The sequence below is a fragment of the Scleropages formosus genome, chromosome 5 (genome assembly GCF_900964775.1).
Source record: "Scleropages formosus chromosome 5, fSclFor1.1, whole genome shotgun sequence".
Lineage (NCBI taxonomy): Eukaryota > Metazoa > Chordata > Actinopteri > Osteoglossiformes > Osteoglossidae > Scleropages > Scleropages formosus.
Genome location: NC_041810.1, coordinates 7,234,381 through 7,261,773, shown reverse-complemented (window position 1 = coordinate 7,261,773; position 27,393 = coordinate 7,234,381). Strand labels below are relative to the sequence as shown.

The window sequence follows — 27,393 nt, the reverse complement described above, 5'->3', positions numbered from 1 at the left end:
CACTCCAAAGACATGCTGTTCAGGTTCCCCCATAGTGTGTGAGTGACAGAGAGCGTGTGTGTGTTCCACTGACGTATGGATGAGTGACCCATTGCAAATAGTGTATCTAGCAGTGTAAGGCACTGCGGTGAGCAAGGTGTGGGCTGATAATACATAGAGATCATTGGAAGTCACTTCGGAGAAAAGCATCTGCTAAATAGGTGGGGGGTGCGGTGGCGCAGTGGGTTGGGCCACAGTCCTGCTCTCCGGTGGGTCTGGGGTTCGAGTCCCGCTTGGGGTACCTTGCGGCGGACTGGTGTCCTGTCCTGGGTGTGTCCCCTTCCCCCTCTGGCCTTATGCCCTGTGTTACCGGGTAGGCTCTGGTTCCCTGTGACCCTGTATGGGACAAGCGGTTCTGAAAGTGCGTGCGTGCGTGCGTGCGTGCGTGCGTGCGTGCGTGCGTGCGTGCGTGCGTGCGTGCGTGCGTGCGCATCTGCTAAATAAATGCAAAAGCAGTTGCTCTTTGTGTCATGTAATGAGCAGTTTCCAGAGTGGTGCAGTGATTGCTGTGTCTTCTGGGGAGGGGACAAGTACAAGTAAAGAGCTGGACACACCCCATTGGAGCGACAGGAGTGCTGTGTGACTCCTGATCCACGATGAACATCTCTCTTCAGCTCACTCGCAACCCTGGAGGCAGCAGATACTGAAGCAAATGTGGTGGCAGAGTGTGACCAGCAGAGGGCAGCAGTCGCTCACTGTCCTTCTGTCCTTCATGCTCCACCCACAACTCCTCATGGATGGCCCTGTCTGCTGTCCTTCCAGTTCAGGGCGAGTGCTGGGTTGGCACGCTCCGAGTGCGTTGATAATAAATCCTGCTGAGGGTCATATAAATCTGTCCATCCTTTCCGTGTGCCCACTGTCCTGTCCCGCCCTGTCCCCACCCTCATGACCTTCCTCCTTGTTAAAATTCCCAGGCCAGAACAAAAACTGCCGATGTCCCGCAAAGGACCCAAACGAAAAGCAATATTTCACAAGACTAAAGTACAGCAGATGTGTAATTAATAATTTTTTTTTTTATCTCACACTCTTCTCCAAAGTGACTTAGAGTGTTAAGATGCTTACCCTGATTTACTCATTTATACAGCAGAGTACATTTGCTCTGGCAACTCAGGGTAAGTACATGATGAGTGTGTGAGAATGTTTGTTTCTGATTATTCATTGATTTTAACTTTGTTGCTGGGATGTTTGAGTACATTGAGTCATGTGCTGGTGCTGTGATCACTCTATTGACGAATGAGGAGATCAATATTTGTAAGTATTTTAAGTGGATTTAATTCAATCAAGGGAAAAAAATTCTCCTCATGTCTGAAAACCGGAGCTTCGGTGATGATTTCAAAATTGGTTTCGTTTTTTGAAGAGCGGAGCTGTCAGTCAGAGCGGTTAAGGGACGGTGGCTGTCAATCAGAACGGTTAAGGAACGACAGCTGTCAGGCAGAGCAATCGGGGACCCGTTTGGCATTTTAATAATCCGTTACAAATGAGATTCATTCCTTCGTGGTACCTGAAATGGCAAACATGCTTGTTTACCGCAGTTTACTTTGTTCTGTTTCCGCCAGTTTCTGTCACCTCCAGTTCTCAGTGTGTTCTTGTGTGCAAATACATAGATGATCATAGCAGATGGTCTTGGACTCATTTATGAAGCTGTCAGGAGATCAGGAGAGAAGTGGCTCTCAAAGAGATGGATTTGAGACCCTTCTTCAATGTTGGAGGGATTCAGCAGCCCTGAGGGACACAGGGAGCTCAGTCCACTACATTGGGGTCAAAATTGAGAGAGCTGACAGACTTCTGATTTTGGACCAGTCATGAGTGGGACCATGAAGTGGACATCGAGGAGTGGAGGAGCTCAATGCTCTTGCTGGGTGGGGAGTGACCAGGTCCTGTAGGTACCAGGGTTCAGTTCCTTTAACCATCAGTTCAGCTCTTTGTAGACCGCAACCCGAGCATTGAACCTGAGTACGACTCGTCCGCAGTGGATTCTACCAAACGCTCAATGGTGGCTTCTGCACGTGGCGTCACAAGTGGCGTCGCTTTTGAGCACCTTCTCTGCGGAGGCTGATGGTCGACTCGTAGCTCCACCGGGGTCCAGCTAATCCATTCTCAAAAAGGCTTAACCCTTTTTCCCTTCTTCACAGAGTTCCAGAACATTCCGGCTCCTTCTCCCGTAGCAATGGGAGCAGAAGCCTCAGTCCGGACTGTCGTCCATGTTCTAAAGACGAGGCTGGAGGCTGCGCTTGGGGAGATGGCAAGAAGAAAAGGGGGACAGGAGTGGACGGCGGAAGATGTGGGGACGAGTGCGTCCGCACAATGGTCAGCGTCCAGTTGTTGCTCCTTTTCCGAAAGAAGAGGTGACAAGATGCCGTTCAGTGACTCCTGACGTTAAAAGGAATGAAGAATGGAGAACATTTTACTGTGAAGCAGGAGACACCAAATTCCACATGGAGGCTGATCTTCACCTTGTTACATAATAGGTGTTCCTCTGAAAGTTGAGACCTGTCTCTCTCTGTCGCGCTCTCTCACGCACACACACACACACACAAACTTGTCTTTTTAATGCCACTTGTGTGCGCTCTGTCTCCATGACAATTTTTACAGGCACTTCACTTTTCAACATTCACATTACTGAACATTGTTGTTGGGCCACCAGGGGGCGTAGTGGTTACAGCGGTTGCCTTTCAGCTGAAGGTCTCGGGTTCAACGGGTTCAAATTTCCACTTCCTGCTGCAGTACTGTGGACCAAGGTACTTTCCTTGAACTGATACAGTATGAATTACCCAGCTGTGCAAAGGAGTAAGTCAGTGTAAGTAGCTTAGAGCACAAACCTGAACTTGAGTCCAACAAACAAAGAAATAATTGTTGGGTTTTGACTGGGAGCTGTTTTCTGAAGGTGTGGACATTGCGTGTTTTCTTTCATAGCTTCGTTCACTCACACTTTTGCCCGGGATCCTCGGATCAATCCGAATAACCCGGCGCAACGGTAAGCGGCTCGACCCCCCGGATCGACGAGAACATTTCCGCGTCTGGAGACGCCTGATTGATGAGCTGCCGCTGGGTGGGACTCCACCTCTTTGCTTCAGGGAGATGTTCACACGTTTGCCTGGGATTCATTACCGCAGCCCTGAGGTTTCACCTGAGATGACACAAAGCGGAAAAACACACCTCGATCCTTCTTATTAATGAGGTGTGTGTGCAGCAGACTCCAGCGGGCTGTGTGTGCGGGGCTCCGGCCCCCATGCGTAATACAGCGGACGGTGCATACGAGTGCATGCATCATTCCTGTGGTTTCGAGAGCACGGGGGGGGGGGTCCTGTGCGGCTGATGCGCAGTACACCCCAGAGCGCCCCCTAAAGGTGCCTGGGAGAGAGCCGCTGACGCAGGGCCGATGGGCGAAGGGCCACGCAAGCGGACAAAGCGTGAAAGTGCGGCACGCCAGCAGAGAAACTGTTTGCGGAGCAAATAAAGGAAATATTTAAAAAAGCAGAGGATCAGCGAGATCTTCGTTTGGCCTGGTAATGAGGGACCTTCACAGCAACTTGTTACACACAACTGCGTTTACATTTCATTTTAATTTTCCTTTTGAAGTTCAGCATCCTGGGCCTGTGTCACCCTCCTGCTGTGGACCCGACACTGTTCTTTCCCTCTATGTGTGTGTTTGTGCTGCTGCTCGGCAAACACTGCTGACATTACACATTTCACACTGTCAGTGCTTCCAAGGTGCAATCAGGTTTTAAAAAAAACACAACCGATTCCAAATTTTTAAAGAAGTGGAAACATGAGTGGAACTGATTGATTTTTCCCATAATTCCTCATTCTGACCCCCTCATCTTGTCCCTGTGGCCCCCTCCCAGGTATAAACATTGTGAGGGGGTACACGTGAGCGTCGACCTCGGAGTTCGTTCATCCGTCAATATTTAATGGGCGCTAATGTTCTGCTGGAAATACAATTAATTTATTTATAGTATTATTACTATTATAGTATGTTTATTGCTTTATTTATTATGAATTATTTATTGATGTATTCTCCCCAGACGTGGTCACTTCACGCTCTGCTGTCCTCTTGTGTTAAATGTGTCTGAAGGAGCATAAATCTCGTCGAATTCCTTGTAGTGCAGATGTCCTTGGGCAAAAGCTGGATTGTGGACTAACGTGTCACGTCCTGCAGAGGCCACAGCTGATGACATCATCTCCAACACCCCCCCCCCCACCCACTATTCGCGTTGGGCTCGCAGCCCCTTGCCAAACAGCCGTTTACGTAAGTGGAACAAATGGTCCGCAGTGCAGGCAGCTCAATCTGAAGGACTCAGGGAAGGCGCCGGGGAGAACCCCGGAAGAGCCCGGAAGAGCCCGGAAAAGCCTGAAACAGGCCGCTTTGCCGATACCGCTAATCCGGGTCTCAGATTCCCCGACAGGCAGCGCTAAACCTGCCAGATTAACCACTTAATAAGACATCTGAAACAGTGTCATAACTGCAAACCAAAAATAAATGTTTGGGGGTGGGGGGCCCGAGCGCCATTTCAACACCGTTGAATAGAAGCAGTTGCTCTGAAGTGAACAAGAAAAAGAGGCTCTGGAGACAAAGGTGAAGAACGACATATCAGAGAAGAGCAGAAGAACACAAACGCTGACAAGGGGTTCGCAAAGCGAGCGCTTGGGCCGGACGCAGGCAGCACTCGGGGCGTCACGTGTCTTTGACCATGAGCATTTTTTCCATCTGCAAGATGCTGTTCACCGAACGTGCTCGTTAGGCACCGTACCTTGCTTTACCCAGAATGACCCCAGCTTTTACCCTGTTTGTGATGCAAGGCAACGCTCTGGCTGGGAAATGTTTAATGCGCTGTCATTCACCAGTCTTTCGGACACCTCCCCTTTCGGTTCTTCACCAAGCAGCATCTCCGGTACTGATGAACATGGAAATTAGAGCGGAAGCAGAAGTACTGGAGAAACGGGCAGAGAAACTCATACCGGACCGGTTTGCGCATTTAGTGAAAGCAGCTGAAAACTCGGTGAGAAATCAGTTTCAGGGCAAACGTGCTGAATGTGTTCATTTACTCTGAAGAGTTTAATTCACGGTCCTATTAATCAAGGCAAGGAATTCGTCCATAATTACACCAGTCTGTTCAGATAAAAGGTAAATGTTACATTTTTTTTAACTCAAAATTCACGTTGAATAAACATCTCCATAAATAACAATATTAATTCTCCCCCTTTAAGCTGTCTCGCTGCGTTTTGAATTTGCGAGTCGGCCACCGGCGTGTACTTGAAGGATGAGCCTAATTCAGGGACGCCTCCCAACAGAACAAAGTGAAGTCTCATTAAAACAGGAGCGGCCGGCGATATTCATTTTAAATATTTAATGTGTGATGGCTCAGTGGAGAACGTTGTAGATAAAAGAGTCACCTTGAAGTCTGGAGGTCCTGGGTTCAAATCCCACCTCATGCTGTACTACCTTTGATCAAGGTACCCAAACTGACCCAGCTGTAGAAATGGGCCCATTTATGTAACTATAACGATACAGAGTCGTATATCGTATTTCATGGTAGTGTTTCATTGCGTCCCTTTCCGAAGAACCCGAGGGGCTGAGAGAAAAGGGATGAGGAAGGAAAAACAGAGAAAGAGACATCCTGTGTGTTCTCAGTTGTACGAGGAAGTGAATGAAAATTTCTGGCAGAACTATATTAAAATGCCTGTATACACATAATACATATTAACATGTACATACAGTATGTGTAAACTTTTATGTTTTTAAGGATTACTGATTATAATGTAAGTAATAATTATATTTAATTTAAAATTAACCCTTGTAATGTGTACTGATGCAGGAAAACTACTTTGAAAGGTGTACACAGGGTGAACTTGCCCTTGAAGTGCTCTTTTGGAATAGGACACAATAGGATAATACTTTATTAATCCCTGCAGGGAGATTCATGTTTGAGTTTGTGTATGAATTTTCAGGAGAGGGACAAGGGGGGAGCAGAAAGCAGAGAGATGTGGCAAAAGAGAGAGAGAGAGCGAGAGAGAGAGAGAGAGAGAGAGAGAGAGAGAGGCAGACAGACAGTGAGACGGAGAGAGCGGGAGGCACAGGGATTCGTTTGAGGAGGCGACACTCCGCACCTTGCTGCTGCCCGTGCCTCTGCTGCTTTCCGCCTGGACAGCTGGCTTGTCACGGCTCCGGCTGTGTGCGTGCGTGCGTGCGGAGCGCACGTGTGTGGTGAGTGGACGTCCGAGGCGCTGCTGCGTGCCATCCGAGCTGGACTGGTCTGCCTCGAATGCTGTTCTCAATCTAAAGCCCAGGCGCAACGAGGGCCACGGCACACAGTCTCTGGGGACCACCTGTCATCGATGAGTTGCATTGGAGCTGGAACCTTCTCCCTGGAAGGTAAGGGACTTGGACTTGTGGGTGCCTCGGAGAATCCAGTCTCATTAGAAGCAGCGTTCAAGGGGACAGGAAAGAGTTTTCTCTGACTGGTCACATCCCGTCCCTGACTGGACACATCCGAAAACCTGCATGACTCTCTCTGTGACCTCTGTGGTCAACTGTTCACACAATGTCAACATGGGTCTAAGAGGTAAGATCTGCTGCAAGTGGGAGGACATCTGGGGCAGATTGTCGGCAGAAGTGCTTTCAATGGACGTTCTGGACAGATGAGCTCTGTCCATGTTTTTGATGTACTGACCACAGGGGAGCATTTTGCACATCATCTCTTTCCAGCACCATGGTCTATGTCAGTATAGAGATGACCCAAATGGTATGTAACGTGCACCACTCAATGTGTTTGATCTGTTTTATGATGTATTTCTGGAGCTCTGTTTGATGTGAGACCTGTCTTACCTGTGTAAATCCCTGAGGATGTTTAGAATGCTGATGTTTTATTTAAAAATGGCTCCTCTTGGCATAACTGCTGACAGTTTTACATGTCTGAGCTCATCTTGCTGCCTGTCACTCACCTCCCTTGTGTGTTTACTATTACACGTGATCTGGGATTGGTTAAAGGAACATTAGACAAGAGATCAGCTGGCCAGAAAATTCATAGGGTTTAAAAAAGAGGGGGTGAACTTGCTTTATGACCTCACATTTTCCATAAGGTCAAATGTAGGAAACTGGATTTGTAACTTAAGGAATGTGGATGGAGATCTTGTAGAACCAGCCTTGATGGAGATCATAGGGCACCAGGGTCCCACTGTGGCACCTTTAAACAGGAGCAAGGACCGAGGAACTGCAGGAAACCAGAGGCGGGAGATTATCCACCCATCTCTGCTCCTCCTCCCTGAGCTCCTCGGAGGCGATAATCACCATAGATGTGGATGCAGATCAGGAGAGTTCTTCAATCCCTGGAGCTCTGAATCACTCCCTTATTTAGTTATTTGTCTGGATTTCTGAGCAGAACATTTTCTTTTATCCATACTGACTTGCAGAGCTTGTTATATAGCCGTTCAAACGGATGGAAGGTATCACTGAAGCAGCACTTTGGTCACAGTTGACGTCCTTCAAAAGCTGCTGTTTCCAAGGCATTTTATGCTTCTTTACAAAAGGGATTGTTTGCTTTGGAGTTTTAGGACAAGAGTATTGTTAAGATTATTGAAAATCCACAATAATGGGTAGTATAGAGTTAGTTAATGGGGGAAGTATGTATTATGGTCTCCCACACCCGAAAATATTGGAATACCCCCACCACACTTGCTTGCCCTCCTTTTCCACACTCTCTACTCGCCAGCCTCGCTCAGCCCATTCGCACACTCCTCCCTGTCAGATCAGGCAGTGCCAGGATCCCAGCTCCCGGTCCCGGACCTCGGACCTCAGCCCTGACCCCCACAGCCTCTGGACAGCTGGAAGGAGTGTGTGGGAACCGCGCTGGCACAACCGCAGCCAGAAGTCAACAAGAATTAAGAGCGAACCTCCCTGAGCAAGCACTCGGCTCTCTCATGAGCCGCAAGGGCAAAGGGCCTTTACTAAGACAGCAGTCGTATTGGGTACATTGTCCTGGAGTCACTCCGCATGAGGACGCAGCCATGGATCGGGCCGAACGGCGCTCTCAATCGGACCATTTTCCTGCTTCCCTGCTGCTCCTGCCATTTCGCTGCACGGAAAACCGGTTTCTCTGAGCGCTCATAGTGCTAAGGGAAACGGACTCGTTGTGTGATGCCAAGACATGCACACTTGACAGCCAGACTTCCCACTTTAAATGTTGTTCCCAAAAGCTGTCATGAAAGTAAATTCCTATTTTGGCTCAGTAAATACTTTACGTGGATATCATTAGTCAATGACTCAGATGTGCAAATGGGTCGGTTGCTCACTTTCTGCATCTGCCAAACAGAAACAGTGTATTACTCTCTTGTTATTGCTAAGAGCACTTGAGTGGATGTCAACTGTTGTTGACCACGTCATCCCTCCAAACAGTCTTATCCTTCACTAGTTTCTTTAGTGCTGAAAGGGGTCTGTCCATTGTCACTGTGACTGAGTACATCCCTCAGGTTATTGTTGTTCTTTTCGTTTTTCTCGAACTCTTCCAAGAATCACAGACTTTTTGGGAGAATCCAACCTTGATAGTGTATTTATTGACTGAACCATTAGGGTCCATAAAACCCCATTAGTGAGATTCAGCTTTTTGTCGCTGTTACTCATCTGTTGTTTAAGAAACTCCATTGTGATTTTCTACATTGTTCTTTCCATGACCTACAGATGTTCAGATTATGTCGGTGGTTTCACATCACTTTAGAAACTCAAACATTTAAGTGCTTGTTTTCAGACCTCTATAGCTCAACACTTCGGTAGTTAATACCCAACTTAAGGTGACACACCTGTGTGCCTCTGCAGCTGTGATTTAATTAATGAGTCAAAGTTCCTTTCATTCACATGAAGCCCTTTCATACCCTCTACTCCCTGTAAGGCTCTCGGTGTGGGGTCTTCTGTATGACCCTCATTGTACCTGTTGACTGTACATTTTGTCAATCTTGATCTATGCTGATACCGCCATCTGTACAGAGTGAACTGGTTCAATCAGAGTTAAGGATAGTTTAGAGGTTATGGTTCAAACCTGCCCATTGAAGGTTCAAGCCAAGTTCTCACCTGTCCTCAGATGGGTTAGACGTATCCTTGCTCATGGCATTCCTGTAGCTCTTGCAGATTTGTTTTACCCGCTCGATTTTGATGTTTCCCTTGTGTGACTCTGGGGAATTACCAGTAGTGTGGTAACTATGTGGTTTGCTGTGGTGTCGGACACTGTGTGGGGTGAAAAAAGTAGCAATTAATAACCTTATCTGAAGACAAAAGTACTCTTGTTTTTCTACCACATCAGGACATTCTTTGGAGTTAAATAAAAATTTATCTACTTACCCCACTGCTGAAGAAACTGTTTCTGACACATTACACTACATCTGATCGCATTTATTTGAACCACAGTGTGAACAGTGATGAGGTGTAATGAATTTTGTGTGTCCATCCAGGCCATTTTTTGTGTCTATGCTCACAGAAAAATTGGAGAGCAGTTTTTTTGTATGTGTGTGTTTGGTTTGAGTACATCTCTACTGGTGTGTGTCTGTGTGTTTGGTGTTCTGTGTGTGTTGTTGACAGGCTTGGACTTCTGGGATGAGCCGGTCCTTCAAATGTTAGAACGCATCTCATCCTGTATGGTGTGTCAGTGGCATGGACTCCACCGCTCCCAACAGCTGCTCTGTGTGTGTGTGTGTGTGTGTGTGTGTGCTGGGGCTTGGCAATCCCGCAAGCAGAACTCTGATGCAGGCTGCTTGTGTTCCCCTTCCTGTCGTTTGCAGTTAATGCACTCAGACGTTTTTGATGAAGAAGAATCTCATTAGCCATCCACTACACTGCAAGTCTGCATGGGGGGAATGCCTCCAGGACACCAATTATCCCCGCTGGCTTGACAGATCTGTCTGTCTGAGCCAAATTTCTCTTCATATTTACGTACATGAGCAGGCGGCTTAACGCCGCACTAAGACCTGTCACAGTTCATTAAGGGACACTTCTGCTGTATTACTCCCTCTGCGAACCATGGATGCTCACACCTCTAGTTTGGGTTCTCTTCAGCAGGGCCACAGTTGGTGGAACACGTAGAGCCACAAGTGGTGCTATATATACAGCTTGACTGGTCATGCTCATGTGGCCAATAGGTCCTGGAATCACTGGGCACAAGATTGTGGAGGTATACCCTGGACTGAAGGGGAGTTCATTTCATGTAACCCCATCTCCCCACACACTACAGGCAAGTCAGTGTCTCCAGTTCAATCGAACTGCATGTCGAGAACATGCAAACCGCACACAGATTGAGCTGGATTCGAACCTACGCCCAAACAGCCCAGGCACTGTGAGGTGGCAGTGCTACCTGGTGCTCGACCATGCTGCTATGTATTAACCTGCCGAAATGAAATAGAGAGCACACTTGCTGGTAACTATATTTTTCAAAATTGACCACATTTTATATCCATTTTGTTCTGTTTCACTTTGAGGTATGTTTTGGGTTGGTATCCTGTTGAAAAATTACAGAAGTATGCTATGATGGTTTATTGGTTCGGAGTGCTTTGGATTTAGTAAAGATCACATGTGACCAAGAAATTAGCCCATGCCATGATGCTGCCACCACCATGCTGGGCAGTGGAAACCACAAGGCACAACTTATGCACTCACCCTCTCTTTGTCTTATAAATATTTGCTGATTGGATCTGTTTGTTTCACATTTTATGTCATCAGTCCATAAGATCAACTTCCACTCCGCAAATGTCAGGTTTCTGTGTTTTGTCGCCTAGGCAAATCTCTTATTGTTAGCTATGGTACTCAAGCTTCGGGTGTACGTATGTGTACTGCAGGAAGCTAAGGGTCCAGCCGTCTTTGTATTCAGTAACATTTCCCAGACTTGCATTGTGTAGTTGGTTGTCTGGGAATTTGACACTCCTTCAACTAACGTTGCCGATTATAGATGAATTGAATAAACATTTAAAGCAAGGTTCGGTGCTTTAGATGTGTATTGTGGAGCAATGAGTTACTGAAAAATGTGATCACAGCAAACATATAATGTGCTGCATGACTAAAGAGCGCTTTCATAATAGGCTGGCAGCGCTCTGCACGGGGAAGCTGGGACGCATTCGCACACTTTATTTTGAAGTTGGCAAGGAGTTTTTAAAGAAGGAAATTGCAGCGTGATCCTTTTCGACAGCATTGCAGATATTCACCTGGGAGCAACAGCTTGCGCTTGCTGTTGTTTGCACTGCCTTGTGTTTGTGCTTAATGTGGGAGCAGCTTTTTGCACATCCATACAGTCTGTTTTCATTCCTTCACAGCAGCTCAGTTTAGCTGAAATTAAATTTAAACTGTAGATATATGGACTGACACAGCGGCTGATACGATGATGGCCAGTCAGACAGATCTCTGGTTCTTATGTGGAACTCATTTTATCGATTGTCAAAGAAAGAGATATTGTGGGGGAGGGAATCAGTGCCTAGAGAATATTAATCCCGGAGGAAAGGAAGGGCCATCAAAGGCACAATCAAATCCAGGAAGCTGGATTTCTGTGCTGAATGTAGAGGGTATGTCTGTGATTTTAATATGGGTTATAGATTAATTCTGGGTTTTAGAGAATTAGCTCTTTGGGGCAGCAGCTGGTGTAGTGGGTAGAGTCACCACATTTGAACTCAAAGGACCACAGTTTTAAATCCTATCTCCTGCTGTAGTGCCCTTGAGCAAGGTACTTATCCTTAACTGAATATAATCGGTATATAAAGGGGTAAAATGTTGTAAGTTGCTTTGGAGAAAAGCATCGGCGAAATGAATAAATGTAAATGGGGGGGAAGCTGGGAAAAACACTGAACTAGGCACAGACATGTGAGCCCCAGCCTCGAACCGTTGCAGTGACTGAACGGGGCGACGAGGCGGTCAGCTCTCGTCCTCAGCCTTCATCTGGGGAGTTGTGTAACAACCACATGGCAGAGGTGGTGCTCACAGCAGCCTGCGGCGGCACCAGAAGAACAGTCCCCAGCTGACATCCCGTGACAGCGTGGGAATGAACGCTCCTCCCGCCTCGCCAGGCGTGCTCACGGCACAACAGACCGTGATGCGACCCCCCCCCCACCGAATTGACAGCACCCCACCAGGTTCAGAGGATCCTTTCAATTAGCAAATGATTTATGCCTGGTGGCTCAGAGGATGCTTTAATGCATTGTGTCCAAACACAGGTGCCAATGAATCAATTTGGGGCCGAAGGGTCCCGTGTGTTCCACAGTGACGTGTCGCACACGAAGACCTGTGACCCCCGAGGCCTGGGAGACTTTCGGGAAAAGGTCGAGAGTAAGTTTCAAAACAGAAGGTCAGCCAAAGAGGGATTTACTTTTATTATACAGTGTACAGATAAGGACTTTATTAATCCCGAGGGAATCTGTGTGAAGCCCCAGCCATGTAAACACAAAGACGTAGGACAATGGAAGTAAATAAATGAGCACGTTTAGACAAGTATATAAGAAAAAATAAGTAGATAAAGGAAATAATATTTCCCCCTTTAATTAAACCCAGTGGAATATTTGTAGAAATGACATATGTGTGCAATAAGTTGTATCAGTGGCCCTTGTGCTGTCGAACCCTGACTTGCACATCTGAAAGTCTGTATAATTTATCACAATGTGTCTTTGGCTCAGGGCCTTAAGTCCACACTGATGTCTGGCTGCACTCATAAAGCACTCGCAAGCATGGGCTTCGGAGGGAGGTGATCCGCATATTTCGTTTACGTCTGCCTGGTAACTCGACCATAAGTCTTAGATAAATTTCGCCACTCGCCAGTTTTGTGTCACGATGGCAGCGAGTGGTAATATTTAATTAAAGGCCTGGCAAGACAGGCAATGATGCATCTGTCCCGGAAAAAATATGTCCTATTTATGAATGTGTTGATTTTAACTGCACGGTGGGACAAAGGAATAGCGAGGATAGACACATGTCAGACTCTCATCATGCACACATGATACAGGATACATACATTTCACACAGGCGTATTAAATTGCCACGGAAATATCGGTTTTGAAGGATTATGGTTTAGTACTGTGTAAAATCCCAAAATATACTGTTTAGAGAAGGACAAAATTCCCAAAGTGATTATGATAGAACCATGAATACAGGATTAGTAAATCAGTATAATATCACAGATAACTGTAAGAATGAGCTCTTTGCAGCGTTTCCTCTCAAAATGCTCAGGTTATTCAAAAGTCATTGAGAACTCCTCAGAAAATCATCAGTCTTCATAAGACATTAGCGAGCAAGTTGTCCAAGTGGGGCGACAGCCAACCTAGATCAATTAGCGAGCAGTTTGCCTTTACACAAATAGCTCCCCAAGTTTAATTAATTTTCATCTTAATTATGACATGCTTTTTTAAAAGGGAGGTTTTACTAAGCAGAACAGCCATTGAAGTCGGTATCTTGGGTCCATTCTGGTTCTCGTTCACACTCGTTTTTCCCATAACACCTTTAAGAGGCGTCTTAATTCAGCGCGGCACTGTTTTCGCTCAGAGCCACCGGGAGCAGTGGTGAAATTAGCACTCGATTGTTCTGAAAAATACAGTGACTTGAGATTAAATCCAATTTATACTCTATGATAGGATGATAGACTTGCATTAGCTGCATTTTATTGACGAACACTAACATTTTCCAAATGTTCTTTTTCTTTTCTCGGATTTTGCAGTTTACCTTACTTACCGTACTCAGGAGCAGCTGCACCGTTATTTTAACATCTTAATAATCAGTCATGCAAAGGGAAAATTTTTCTGATCAAAATGATTAATGGTTAAAGCTGATGCAGAGTCCTGGATTTCCAGGCACATTCCTGATGCTATTTACCCCTGCAAGGAAAGAGTCTGGCCTTTTGCGGTGCCACTACACCTGAGAGCAGTTTATTGGAACTTGAAATTCTCTCTTTTCTGTCTTGATCTCCCTTCTGAGCCAAGCTGACAGGTAACGGTCAGTCAAGCGTGGGATCCTCCCTAGGGGGAACATCTCTCGATCGATAGGTTTAAAGCCAGTGTCTGGAGGCTGAGCCACTGGTGTGATATGCACATGCACACACACACACACACACACACACACACACACACACACACACACACACACACACACACACACACACACCATAAGAAATCACCAATAATTTGCCATAAGAGATAAGACTGGTGTTTCTTCTTCACGTGACAGTGATTCCAAAGAGAAGTAAAGGAGACCTGTGTATATACCTACCTGTATAAAGTGAAAATAGTTGAGAATCATGGTTTGTATAGCACCTCTATCATCACTGTCACAAATACTTAAATACAGCAATGTTTATGGAAGAATGGTAATTGTAGCTGAGGGTTCGACTACAGAGGGACGCTGCTCTGCGCTGAGCTCCATCTGGCCTCATCTGTTGACTTATTTGTTGTGCGTGTTGCTCGGAGGCCCTGGAGCAATCGGATGAGTTAGTGGTTTGTGACTCGCTGAAAGAGACGGGGGACGTGCAGTTGAGGAGTTGGGGGCGGGGGCGACTCCCCCGACCTGCGATGAATCCAAACTGACCTGTGGTCACATTACATTCTCGCTGCGGCTCCCACTCCGTGGTGCAGAGTGGGATTATGGAGAACAGTGCTATTGGCTACTGTGTAAGCGCCGCCCACTTGACAGCTGTGATGCCTGTGCAATCAGGGACAACTTTCCCGCATGGTAATGAGAGGTAGGTAGGTGGGTGGGGGTAACTGGACATAAAGCCTGAACTCAGACCCCTACCTGATCCAGGGGCAACCCCAGAAGAGAATATCTTTGAATCCAAACAGAAGGAGGGAGTGCAGTAGTAGGGCAAGAGAGCAGCACTCGTGTTCTGACCACGCTGCCATCCTCTCACCACGTGGTGCATCATGGGAGTTACACGGTCCAAGAGCAGCACGAAGACACAGTATGACACAGTATTCATGGGATGGGGAAGACTGCTGTGCTCCGTGCTCACAGTGCTGGATAAGGCGGCAGGTTTTTTATCAGAGGAATGAACGGTGGTCATTGGAAAATTGAACGAAACAGTGGAACGGGAGGGGCATTGACTTAGCTGGACGGTGATTCGCAGGACCGTTGACTGACTGCGCCGACAGTTCGCCAAACAGTGGGAAGCGCTCAGGTGGATCATGACTCTGCATCTCCCAAACACAGCCTGTGTCTGTCTGTCTCTCTGTCTTTACTAAACAATGTTTAGTAAAAGTGCAAACATTCACAAAAAGGTTCCCTTTGTTTGCTATTTCAGCATTTAAACAAAATGAATTTATGATTATTAATAGTTCCGTACTTTCTGCAGGAGCTTGTTATGATTACGACACAGTGCGTCTACATGCCCTGTAACAGCTGCTGGAGCAGTTACCGCTGCGTTCCAGTGGTGAGGAGCGTAGAGGCACCCAAACGGCATTAACAAAGAATGGCAGCATCCGAGGAATGGAGGATACGCCACCGGCTGCGTATCAAAGGCAGAAGCTCATAATAAGTTTTCTCCTGATGGCTTTTCATTCAACAGCAGCTTCGAGAAAACGTTCCCATCCCCCAGTCTTGGCAGAGCGGCCTTGTTTTCCTTCGTCATTGGAGAAGGGCAGACGAAACGTGTGGATGAAGGCCACAGAACGGGTGTACGGAATTTGGGCTCCTCTAGAAGGGTCTCTTGGTTCCCATAGTTTCTCACCTTGGAGATTCCGGAGAATTCTGTCTCCATTCCTGGGCTCCACTGGAGTCCCAAATGCCGCCGAGAGCAATAAGTCTGTGGATTCGCTCAGATAATCTGCCGTAGGAGAAGTATCATTTTCACTTATTCGCACCCGACTGTTACGGCAGGGTGGGTCACGTGAAGGTGGAAGCCAACTAAATTAATATTACATTTACAATTATTCATTTAAAAATAAGAAAAATTAAAACATAAAAGGCAAATATCTTGAAGGACTTTATTTTTGATCGTAGATGTACAGTTCCTAAGGCACAGCTAAGTAAGGGGAATAGAGTCAGTGGTGATTTGAGGCACCAGGAGCACCTGCCAAAGATCCAGCAGTGTGTTGTGTCATCTCTGTAGGACCCGTGAACCTGTGGACCTGCGTACATCAAAGTGGGAGCCTGGTGGAGACATCGCAAGCTGAAGCCATTTGGGCCTTGAACCCCACACGCTAATTGAATGTTAATTCAACGTGGCACTAGAGGCACAGTCGCCGGAACCACTTCTCTTCAAAGAGGCCGTTACCGCGGTTCGTTCATCTGGGAGAGGATGGCGCTCCAAGCCTTCGGTGCTCCTGCTCCATGGGCTCGGCACCCGCTCAGAATGGACCGAAACAGAGTCTCTTTCCCTTGGGTTAAATGTAGTCCCAAGGGCCCTTTAAAAGGACCCAGTTTGCACTTTCTGTTTGTGGTGATAGAGCAGAACCCTCCAAACGACTAAATGCGAAGGAGAGAACCGGGAAACTGCTCTCAAAGTTCCTAATAGAATCAAACAGGTCTAATGCAATCTGTCCCTGGTTTAGTCCCAACTATAAAAGGGATCAGATTAACAAGTGAAATTAGCTTTACGAGTTCTGCATTGGTCCATCACGCAGTCAAGATGGGATGTAATTTAAAGTGCCCTTCAGGCAACCAATCACAGGGGCTGCTGGGTGGTACACTCTTTTAGAGTGCAAAGTTTTCATCACTGGTGCAAACACTCTGAAATATAAAGATGCTGAAATAATAGTTTAGTGCAATATTTATTGATGTTTGTACTCAGGACCACATGGCCTGCTGCTCAGTGCTTCTCTGCCACTGCGTATTTGCTGGATCAGGCGCCTTCCAGGGGCCGTCTATGGCAGAGCGCAAATTGTGCATTTGCGCAAGTCAACAGTTTGCCGCAAGTACCGTGTGGGATTTCTCCTGCAACTGAGGAGGTACCCTGATTTACCCTGATTTCCAGCATGTGCTTCCGATCCTTGCTGGATAACATGCATTTAGCAGCCGGTTGGACGGAGGATAGTGGTCGCCGCTAAAACACGACCCCAGGTGGAGATGTGTAACGGAGAGAGAGTCTCAAAGCAGCACAGGAGCCCCAGCTGTGAGTAAAACAGACCTTCTCTCGGTTCACGTGAGACGTTTGGTTTATCTCTGATCCCAGCCGCCCAGTTTTCTGAGGATCCTTATCCTTCATGCGCAGCCCAAGCGTCGCATGAACTCATACAAACCTCACGTCAGTGTCCGCAAATGTCAGCGGGGCTGCTGTACTGACGGCTGAAGAGCCCGCAGCGCAGGGCAAATCTGCAGGAAGTAGGAGTGACGTGCCATCGCTGCAGTTCTGGGCTCGGCGTCACGAGCCGGTTCGCACACTGTTTCACCGCTGCTCCTCACATCACGCGGTTCTCTTTGGTCCTGCTGGTCCCCGGAACCGAGCTGAGTCACGCTTCGATGTGGAGCTCACCTGTCACCCGTGGCCTTCCACTCCTCTTCCCCCACACCTCCTCCGTGTCCCCTGCCCTCTCGTCTGGTCACTGTCCATCCCGTCTCCCTCCTTTTCTCTTTCCACCTCTATTTGAACACTCTCACACTTCCATCCTGACTCCACCGCTTTATGCCACCTCCTGCTGTAGTGCCCTCGATCAAGGTCCTTTCCCTGAATTAATACAGTAAAAGACTGAAATTGTTCATTCTGTTGTTCAATCAATTACTATACTTTATTGTTGTAGTCTGTCATATTATGCTCTGCTTTTTGGCGTATTTTACTATTACATTATTACTATGATCTCAAAATGATTGAGAAACATCGTGTCGACGGCAGTGTAATGAGCGGACAATCATACGACCACACCCCACCCCCCAATCAAATGGACGGCCGTTTTCCAGTACAGGCTCTTGAAAGAAGTGTTTCTGATGTCAGCAGCTCAGGTTCTTCCGTTTGTTTTCCGCCGTCTCGATCCCGCTGTCTCTCAGCCATCACACGGAGCGCTTTTGTTTGGTCGCCAACGGCGTGACTCAGCGCTACAAACACCACCCGTGGTACCGGCCAAAGTTTTCGTTAAATCGAGGGAGACTGACCTCCTTTCCGTAGCCCAGTGTGCTAAAATAAATTTTACCTTTACCTCTCTTATTACGACAAGGGGGTGCGGTGGCACAGTGGGTTGGACCACAGTCCTCCTTTCCGGTGGGTCTGGGGTTCGAGTCCCGCTTGGGGTGCCTTGCGATGGACTGGCGTCCCGTCCTGGGTGTGTCCCTTCCGCCCTGTGTTGCTGGGTTAGGCTCCGGCTCCCCGTGACCCCGTATGGGACAAGCGGTTCTGAAAGTGTGTGTGTGTGTGTGTGTGTGTGTGTGTGTGTGTGTGTGTGTGTGTGTGTGTGTGTGTCTCTTATTGCTTTGGCTACTTTTTAATACGTGAATATCTCTTAGACCGAGATGTTTAATGCTCTCACCTCCAGCAAAGCAGCACGAGCAGCATCTTTTTGATCCCCGGATCTTTTATGAAATGTCTTTATTCTGAGCTTTGTGTCGGCACCGCTGTCAGGGGCCAGCTCCGCCGTTGCCATGTGTGACCCCATGGGGTTTAGGTCGCATTTACAGGTATGTGAAAGGCTGCTCACGCTCTGCATACCAAACGTACCCGAAGACTGGGTCACGGACACGGTTCACGCTTTGCCGCTTCTAGATCATGCGCTTCCTACACTGAGCTCCTCAGTGCACATCGTTTTCAGATGGAACTCGAATCCTTTATCATTTAAACAAAATTTTCAAAGTGACATTTAAATACCATCACACACCTTGCTCTTTCCTGGTCTTTTTCCATGATTCATCAGCAGACTTACTATGTGGGTGGGCCGGGGCTCAGCTGGGAAGGCACAGGGCTTGTTCACATGTGTGTGTGTGTATGTGTGAGTCTCATCAGCACCCCGATAGGTACAGGATCTGCTCATTCCCTACACCGCAGTAATAGTGCAGAGCTCCTCCACCTTTGGCTACAGTAGATGCTCCTGATATTCATGCTCATGTACTTTTTGCGAGTGCAATTAAGAGAAGATTTCCCTACTCTACTATTCTGTTGTTGGCTCAAAAAAGCATAGAAAAAGAACTGACGCACACACACACCTACACACTCACAGATTGACCCTCTTCTACCCATGCAGCAATATTCATGGGCCAATTATATTTCTCCAGCAGGGTAAAAAACATTTCTCATAATGTTCTGAATGTTTGCTGGGGGTCAGTGATGCTCAGTGAGCCCCTTCAACTTGGACCTCTTGTTACTGTGCTACACAGGGGGTGTGTAAAGTACCCAGGTACCTGCAGTTGCTCCGGGGAAAATGGATTTATGATTGTTAATAACAGTAATGATTGTTTTTAGACACAAAGTAGGTGCCTCTTCGATGCATTTTTTTTATTGTGAACCTCATGGACTGAAGTGCTTGATGCTTTTGATGATGTGAGATGCTTGAGCTAATGAAGTTGTTCTTAGTTTTGTTTTTCAAAGTGAAGAGAAGCCAGAAGGCTCAAAAAATCCAGCAAGAACAAAAACTCATTCCTGTTTCTCCTCCCTGTCATCTTCACACCTCCCCCGGCCCTCTTTGTAGATGGGAAACGAATCGGAAGGAGCCTTTTTTTCCTCCATCTCAGCAGAGTATGATTTCCTCATGGGAACATTTTATGCCATCTTTTGTGAGTATCTCGGCCTACAGACACACCTAGCCTCACCCATCGACCATCTATAGACACACCCAGCCCCGCCCACCACTTGCCTACAGGCATGCTTTGGCCCGCCCACTTCCAACCTAAAGACACACCCAGCTCCACCCATCAACCGTCTACAGACACACCCTTGCCTTGTCAATACAGTCCAAATACTGTCCTTTTCTACAAAAACTATTCCATCTGTCTCTACTGAAGACTCAGCAGCCCTCTGTCTGAGGACCAACCAGTGAGGAGTCACCAACGAGAACACACACACACACACACTTTCAGAACCGCTTGTCCCATATAGGGTCGCGGGGAACCGGAGCCTACCCGGTAACACAGGGCGTAAGGCCGGAGGGGGAGGGGACACACCCAGGACGGGACGCCAGTCCGTCGCAAGGCACCCCAAGCGGGACTCGAACCCCAGACCCACCGGAGAGCAGGACTGTGGTCCAACCCACTGCGCCACCGCACCCCCCCACCAACGAGAACATGACATCCTTTAGACTTGTGCAAATTCTGCTCTTCTGTCAGTTCCCAGATGAGAAGAGAGGTATTATTTGCACCATGTTTCATCCCAAAGCTTATAACTGAGACATTCACACTTATAAAGTATTTACTAGAAATCCAAGCTGACAGCTTGTTGACATCTGCCTTGTGATCCAGCCAGGCTTCTCCAGGTTCCCCAGGACCACAGCAAAGTCTTTTCAGCTTCTGGCATGGTTTTTTTTTCCCATGTTCTTGGATTTTGTGAACATATCTGGATCCCACCAGGTACCAGATCGGCACAGGATAGCTGCAATCTCCGATCCCCTCTGTGCAAATGCACACCAAGCACAGATCGAGGTGCACAGTCAGGGCTCCTGAGAACATTCGCTCACATTGTCACATAATCTACAGATCAATGGGGAACAGATTTGGGTGACTGCAGCCCAGCAGGAGAACTGGGAAACAGCTGTACTCCACTTCCAGACATTAGGGAGATGTTTGGTGCAAAGAAAGTGGCTCCATGTCCTGGAAGGAATTAGTGTTGACTCTCCTGGAGCCCCTTAAAGGGCCGACGCTCTGCAGTGCAGCCGTCCGTCTGCAAAGTGGACCTAGAACTGAGCAGCCTCTGATTTCAAGGACCAAACACCCTGTTCTCAGTTAACCAATCAGGGACGAGTGATAGGGTGAGTGTTCAAAATTATGCAAATGTCTAGTGTGACTGGGGTCCCTGTGCCTCCTCCCTCAGGTGTGCTGTCCCTGCTGGGAAATGGGCTACTGCTGTCTGTAGCCTACCGTAAGAGGTCGTCCCTGAAGCCGGCAGAGTTCTTCATCATTAACCTGTCCATCAGCGACTTGTGCATGACGGTCACCCTCTTCCCCCTGGCCACGCCCTCCGCGTTCGCCCACAAGTGAGTGCAGACACGGTACGCGGTCACGCCCCTTCTCTCCCTCCGAAATGCAGCTCAGTTTGAACCCCAGCAGGACCAGAGTGCTCCGGGGAAGTGTTCCTCGAAATGCTGCTTCCCCGCAGTTCCAGCATACCTGCGACTACACCGGGACGACGTGCACAGGACGTTCCAAACATTTGCACGTGCAGTTCAGATATTCATAACACAATTCAATTGTTCCACAACATTCCAAAGAGAGTTCAGTGGATTAAATGTGAACTGTTACAATTCTGGGTTGGGAATCTGGAACTGTTCCGGTTCTTGGGGGGAAATCCAGAACTGCTTGAGTCTTCTTGGCCATGGCATCAAGAGCTGGAACTGCTGGATGATTCTGGAGTGGAAATGAGGAATTATTCTGGGGTCGGGTCAGGAACATGTAGGTGATTCTCGGCTGGGAATCAGGAACTGCTTGTCAGGGGAGATGGAGCAACTGTGACAGTGACTGGGCAGTGAAGGTAGATGCTGTAGGAAAGGCTAACGGTTCCTTTACCTGTGCCCCCCACCCTTCCACCCCGGACCCCTCCTACCCCAGGTGGCTGTTCAATGAGGTCACCTGCCAGTGCTACGCTTTCTGCGGGGTCCTGTTCGGTCTCTGCAGCCTCACTAACCTCACCATCCTCTCGTCCGTCTGCTGTCTGAAAGTCTGCTTCCCGAACTACGGTGGGTGTCCTGGGCAAGAAGGGCGAGTCAGCGAACCAGACATGATGTGGCTCCGAGGAAAGAGACCCTGTACTCGACACCGGAATGTCACGGCACCTTCCTGAAGGAGCCAGAGCCAACAGATGGGCCAAGTCCTGCGAGGCTCGCTGCACCACCACGGCTGCCTGCTCACACACATTAAGAAGTGATGATGGGGTCATGTTGGGGATCGGGGTCCCGAAAGCTCCCTCTTCTGCTCCTGGTCCCAGCGCACACATTCCTACACGCCGTTATTATTGCCACTAACTACTATTTAGCTCTTGGGCAGCGCGGTGACCTTAATGCCTCTTGGTGATGGAAACGCTCCTTACTCGCAATGTGTCTCATCTTGTCGTTGTTTGGGTGCTCTTGTTGCTGCTGCCATCAGCATCGCTGTTTTTGGGGTAGCTGTTACTGTGCTTATCAGGGTCACTGTGCAGGAGCTGGAGTGGTGCCTAGGTACCCCCACCAGGCAGGGGAGCTCGGAGCCAGGAAGCTTCGCGGTCCCAAAGACGGCAGCGGCCACCGCTGCCATCACTTTGTATAAATGCTGAGGTGCGATGGAGGAGTGAAAGACGGTGAGCTGTGGGGGATGAATCCGTCGGCACTCCTCCCTCGGACCCTCTGATGTACCGAGGGTCTTTCTGCAGCAACTGCCGTGGGGTCAAATGACCAAACCCTCCCATGGGATCTATGAGCTGCTTGGGGTCCTTAATGTGTCGCTTTTTATTTTCTAAATGATCTTTTGGCATTTCCACAGGCTCTATCTGTACTCCGATGTACCTTACTGGTGTATGCTATCACGTACGGTAAACATCCAGTGGCTATTTCACTAGTGTATTGTGGGTTTGAGTCCCCTGTGCTGTGGAAATATAGATGAGTGCCTGTTCATTTGGCTCAGCAGAGGCACAGTAGTTAGAGCTGCCACCTTCCAATCCTGCCTCATGCTGCAGTAGCATCGATCAAGGTACCTATTCTGAAGTAATACAGTAAAAATTACCATGCCGTATGAATTGGTAAAACACTGCGAGCTGCTTTTGGGGAAAGCATCAGCTAAAGAGATATCAAAATATGAACAGAGGACTAACTGCTGGTTGGAGAAGTTCTGTGTCTGTCACCGCGGGAGACGGCCAACCAGCAGGTGTCTGTCAGACTTGTGGGAGGGACCCATCTGTCCTTGGCCATGTGACTAAAGTCCTCCCCAGGCCCATGCGCCCCCAGCACAGTGTACTGCTTGATGCAGCCCTCCAGTCGAGGTCTCATGTGAGTGTGAGAACAAACAGTAAGTGCCTGTGATAAGACTGCCTGTAATGAGTTTGACTAATGGGTTCGAATAATCACTGCCCGCGTCCAGGTCCGAATACAAATGGGACAGCAGTGCGGTCTCTCTGCTGGAAACAAAGTGCAGACGAAAGTACACGGAAAGTCGGAGGCAAAACTTTGTACTTTTTACATCTTTGTCTCCACGTTCGAGAGCAGAGCATCATTAACACCATGAGCCTGTGCTGCTGTGACTGTGCTTCTCCTCTCCCAACGGGCAGGTAACAAGTTCTCGTCGTCTCACGCCTGCCTTCTGGTTCTGGCTTCCTGGTGCTACGCCTTCATCTTCGCCGTGGGCCCTCTGGCCCAGTGGGGGCGCTACGGAGCGGAGCCGTACGGCACGGCCTGCTGCATCAACTGGTACGCACCCGCAGTCGACGCATCCGCCATGACCTACATCGTTTCGCTCTTCCTCTTCTGCTACATAGTGCCCTGCACGGTCATCTTCGTGTCCTACGCCTTCATCCTGCTCACCGTGAGGGGTTCGCGGCTCGCTGTTCAGCAGCACGTGTCCCCTCAGACCAAGACCGCCAACGCCCATGCGCTCATTGTCAAGGTGAGGGGTCAGAGGTCTCAGGTCACAGGTCTGGGGTCGAGGGTGCCGCCATCCGTCTCTTTACTGTCTCTGTGTGCTGTATTCCTGTGTGCGTGTCCAGCTATCTGTGGCCGTGTGCATCGGCTTCCTGACGGCCTGGAGCCCCTACGCCGTGGTGGCCATGTGGGCAGCGTTCAGCGCCCCGGGGCAGGTGCCCTCCATTTCCTTCGCCTTGGCCGCAATCTTCGCAAAGTCCTCCACCACCTACAACCCCATCGTCTACCTGCTGTTCAAGCCCAACTTCCGCAAGTCGCTGTGTCGCGACACTGCGCACTTCCGCAGGCACCTGTGCCCCGGCATCGTCTGCGGGAACGGCTCCGGGGCCTGCCGCTCCCCCAAAGAGCCCGGCCGGACCTCCCAGCGTAACCACGGCGACGTGAGTCACTCCACCCGTTTGTCCAACGGCCTGCCTGACAACCACGGGGCTTGTCAGCATTGTGCAGAGGGCAGGGCTCGCTGCTTGGCCCCGTCCAAGAGGATAGCTCGTGTCATGGTGAGCTCCGCCCACGGCGAGGTCCCCGTCAGTCAGCTTTCCGACGGACTGCAGACCGACTTCCTGTAGCACGTCTCATATGGCATGACCTTCTGAGCACGGAGGAATGACCACTCATGTAGAGAGACGTGCGGTAGGAGAAGAGGTAGCACAAGGGGAGGGGGCTATAGATGAATTCACACCAACAGAGGGACAAGTGCACCGTAGCAGAATAGCAGCAAAGTCTTGATGGTATCTCTTCCCTGCCAAACTACGTAACAGGGTCCTGATGATGATGACGACGGTGATGGTGATGATGACGATGATGATGGTGGTGGTTGTGGTGGTGTGTCGAGGGGGTATTACTTCAGACCTGAGGGACGAAGGACATAAGCAAAGCATCCTGGTCCTGATGCAGCAGCAGATGTAAAAAAAAAGTGACAATGCAAGTCATCCCTCATCTGATTTACCCAGAATGCCGTGCTGGCAGAGGGCCACCCAAGCTGGATGTTGGTTACTTACGAGCAACACAGTTGCAATGAAAATGAGTGATTTTCTTGTTCCCATTTTGCCATCTCATTACTGGAGGACAACTTTAATTTAATAGAAACAGAGACAGTCTGTCGAAGACGGACAAAGGGCAGCATCGCTCACCGGCGCCACCACCTGGCAGACATGTTTAATCCCATATCACTTGTCAATGGAGTGACGCCATTCACGTGAGGACAGCTTACCCAAATGGCTGCGTCTGTATGCTGTTCCAGAGGCTGTTTCCGTGGCAACCTTATGGGTGGGTCCCAATATGACCACCCTCTGCGCCATCCTCATTCCTCTTCCCACTCCGCCCACTTCCTGGGTGTGTCTAAAGCAGCTCGGGTGGTGTCACCTCCCCCTCGATGTCAGCTCTCTATTGCTCAGGTGTGTGTCCACGAGCATCGTAGGTAGGGCAGCTAAGGCTCTCAGGGGGACAGCTGAAACCTCTTTGCTCCAACAGGACAAGTCATCAAGGTCAGGGGTGCGGCCGCCAAGCACTGCGTTATGTGCAATATTATGCAACAGTCATTCTTGATGTACATGTGCAATATGTGCTGTGCAATAGCCGTCCTCTACATGTGCAGCTTGTGCAACGGCCCTGGTGCAATAAATGTCATGAACATATCGAAGCACGTGTGCTGTCATACTGCAGCCATGTGTCACGGAACTGCGTAGAGGAAAGGAAATGATTGTTTTTACTTCAAGGTACTAGGAAACTCCCAAAGCTTTATATGAATATGTCCTTAATAAGACACAATGTGCATTATGACCCAAAGCAGTAGTACGAGAGGAAATAATTGAACAGGTTTTTGTGCTGCAGTGATATCGAGCATTGCCAAAGGTTCGAGTTTTGCGAACGTACTGCGGAGTTCTGCCGTCCTGCCATCGCACGTGACCATCACCCACCTGGTGCCCACCTAACACCCAAAATCCTGTCTTTGGCCTCCTGTTTGCTATGCACTGCTGTCTGTACATGCTGGACTGGATGAGTTACATGTGTAAATAAAATCCAAAGCGTATCTGATGAGTTGAAGGTATGATAATTATCATTACTGCTGAACTTTCAAATACACTGTGAAAACTGTTTGTACAATCCTCCAAGGGTCCTTCTGTTTAAAAAATAAAGATGGAAAAAATGTGATGTTTTGATTTGGGTTCTCTATCAGTTCTGTGTGGATCAAAACCACACAAAAAGTTCTAGACACGGAATAATGGGCACAGCTTGCGTGTGTGATGCCACCATGTTACTGGTTCACATCCCTCCAGTAGCTCCTATAGAAGTGATAATCACGGCAGCTGGTGTTGGACTCACTAATGGAGCTGTCAGGAGATCAGAAGAGAAGTGGCTTTCCAAAAGAAGGGATTCAGCAGCTCTGAGGAATACAGGGAGCTCATCCTCTATATTTAAGTCAAATCCCAGAACCTTCAGGCTTTTGATTTTGAACCACTTGGTGAGTGGGACCACCAAGCATCCAGAGATGGAGGAGCTCAGCGCTCTTGTTGTGCTCTAGGAGTGATCAGGTCCTGTAGGTATTGGGGTTTGGATCCTTTGATTAACCTCTTTATTTTGGTTCACACTTAATGTTGACCCGTCAGTGTAAACAAACAGCCTTTGCTACTCACCACGGCAGCTTCCGGAACATCTTTGCTGGAAAGTGTTCTGTGCTCAGAGGACCACAGAGAATCTGCTCTGTAAAGGTCATTCCACACTGAGATGCTACACACTTCCTTGCAGATAAAGACCAGCAGGTGGGGCTGGAACCAACGACCTTCACTTTGCAAGTCCATGTCCATGACTTGTACGTTACCTGCTGCTACTGATGAATAAAATGCAGGGTAAAAACCCAGTGTCCTCATGGGACCCTTTATGGGATTGAATGCTTTGTGGTTATTAATAAAAAGCTTTCAGGAAAAACAAATGGCTGCTTTACAGCCATTTTTCTCAGGCTCTTGATGGGCTTCTTAAAACGGTCTGGTAAGGTGACTGCAAGAGCAGGACAGAATGTCCTTCGCGTCCATTGTGTCTCCACTCATGAGAAATGTCCCTTCTGTTACGCAGTCTGGGGGCTAATGACACAAGAAAAATGTGACTGGAGTGTACCCAACAAACATGGTAAAAATTCCAACAAAAATAGCACAGCTCAAGTCAAGTCCATTAAACAAACACACACACACACACACACACACACACACACACACACACACACACACACACACACAAGGATGCCAAGAACTGCCCCACTGGCACTGAAAGACTTAATTATCTTTGTTTTCTTTTCTGTAATTTAATAAAATTTTGAGTTGCTCAATTCACAGAATAATGAGTGGGCAGAACGGTTGTACAGTAAGTAGCACTGTTGTCTCACAGCACCGAGGTGGTGCGAGAGGACAGGGGTTCAATCCCCACTTTGTCTGTCTGAAGTTTGCATGTTCTCCCTTTCTCTGTGTAGGTTTCCTCTGGGCACTCTGGTTTCCTCCCACACTCGAAAGACATGCTGTTCAGGTTCACTCATAGTGTGAGTGACAGAGAGAGAGTGTGTGTTCCACTGATGTATGGATGAGTGACGTAGTGTATGTAGCAGTGTACGTCACCGCGGTGAATAAGGTGTGTGGGCTCATAACACTACATAGAGTTTAGGGCGCACAGTGACAACTGTCTGTTGACTTTTGA

At 48.4% G+C, this 27,393-nt stretch overlaps 1 protein-coding gene across 1 annotated transcript; it reads left to right on the top strand.

Moving 5' to 3' along the window:
- Positions 1–19,587: 19,587 nt before the first annotated feature.
- LOC108926432 (opsin-5-like) lies at positions 19,588–24,278 on the top strand. Its single transcript, XM_018739096.1, has 5 exons — positions 19,588–19,672; positions 20,922–21,084; positions 21,656–21,783; positions 23,343–23,677; positions 23,778–24,278. Exons 1-5 carry the CDS (start codon positions 19,588–19,590, stop codon positions 24,276–24,278), a joined length of 1,212 nt encoding a protein of 403 aa, XP_018594612.1.
- The last annotated feature ends 3,115 nt before the right edge of the window (positions 24,279–27,393 follow it).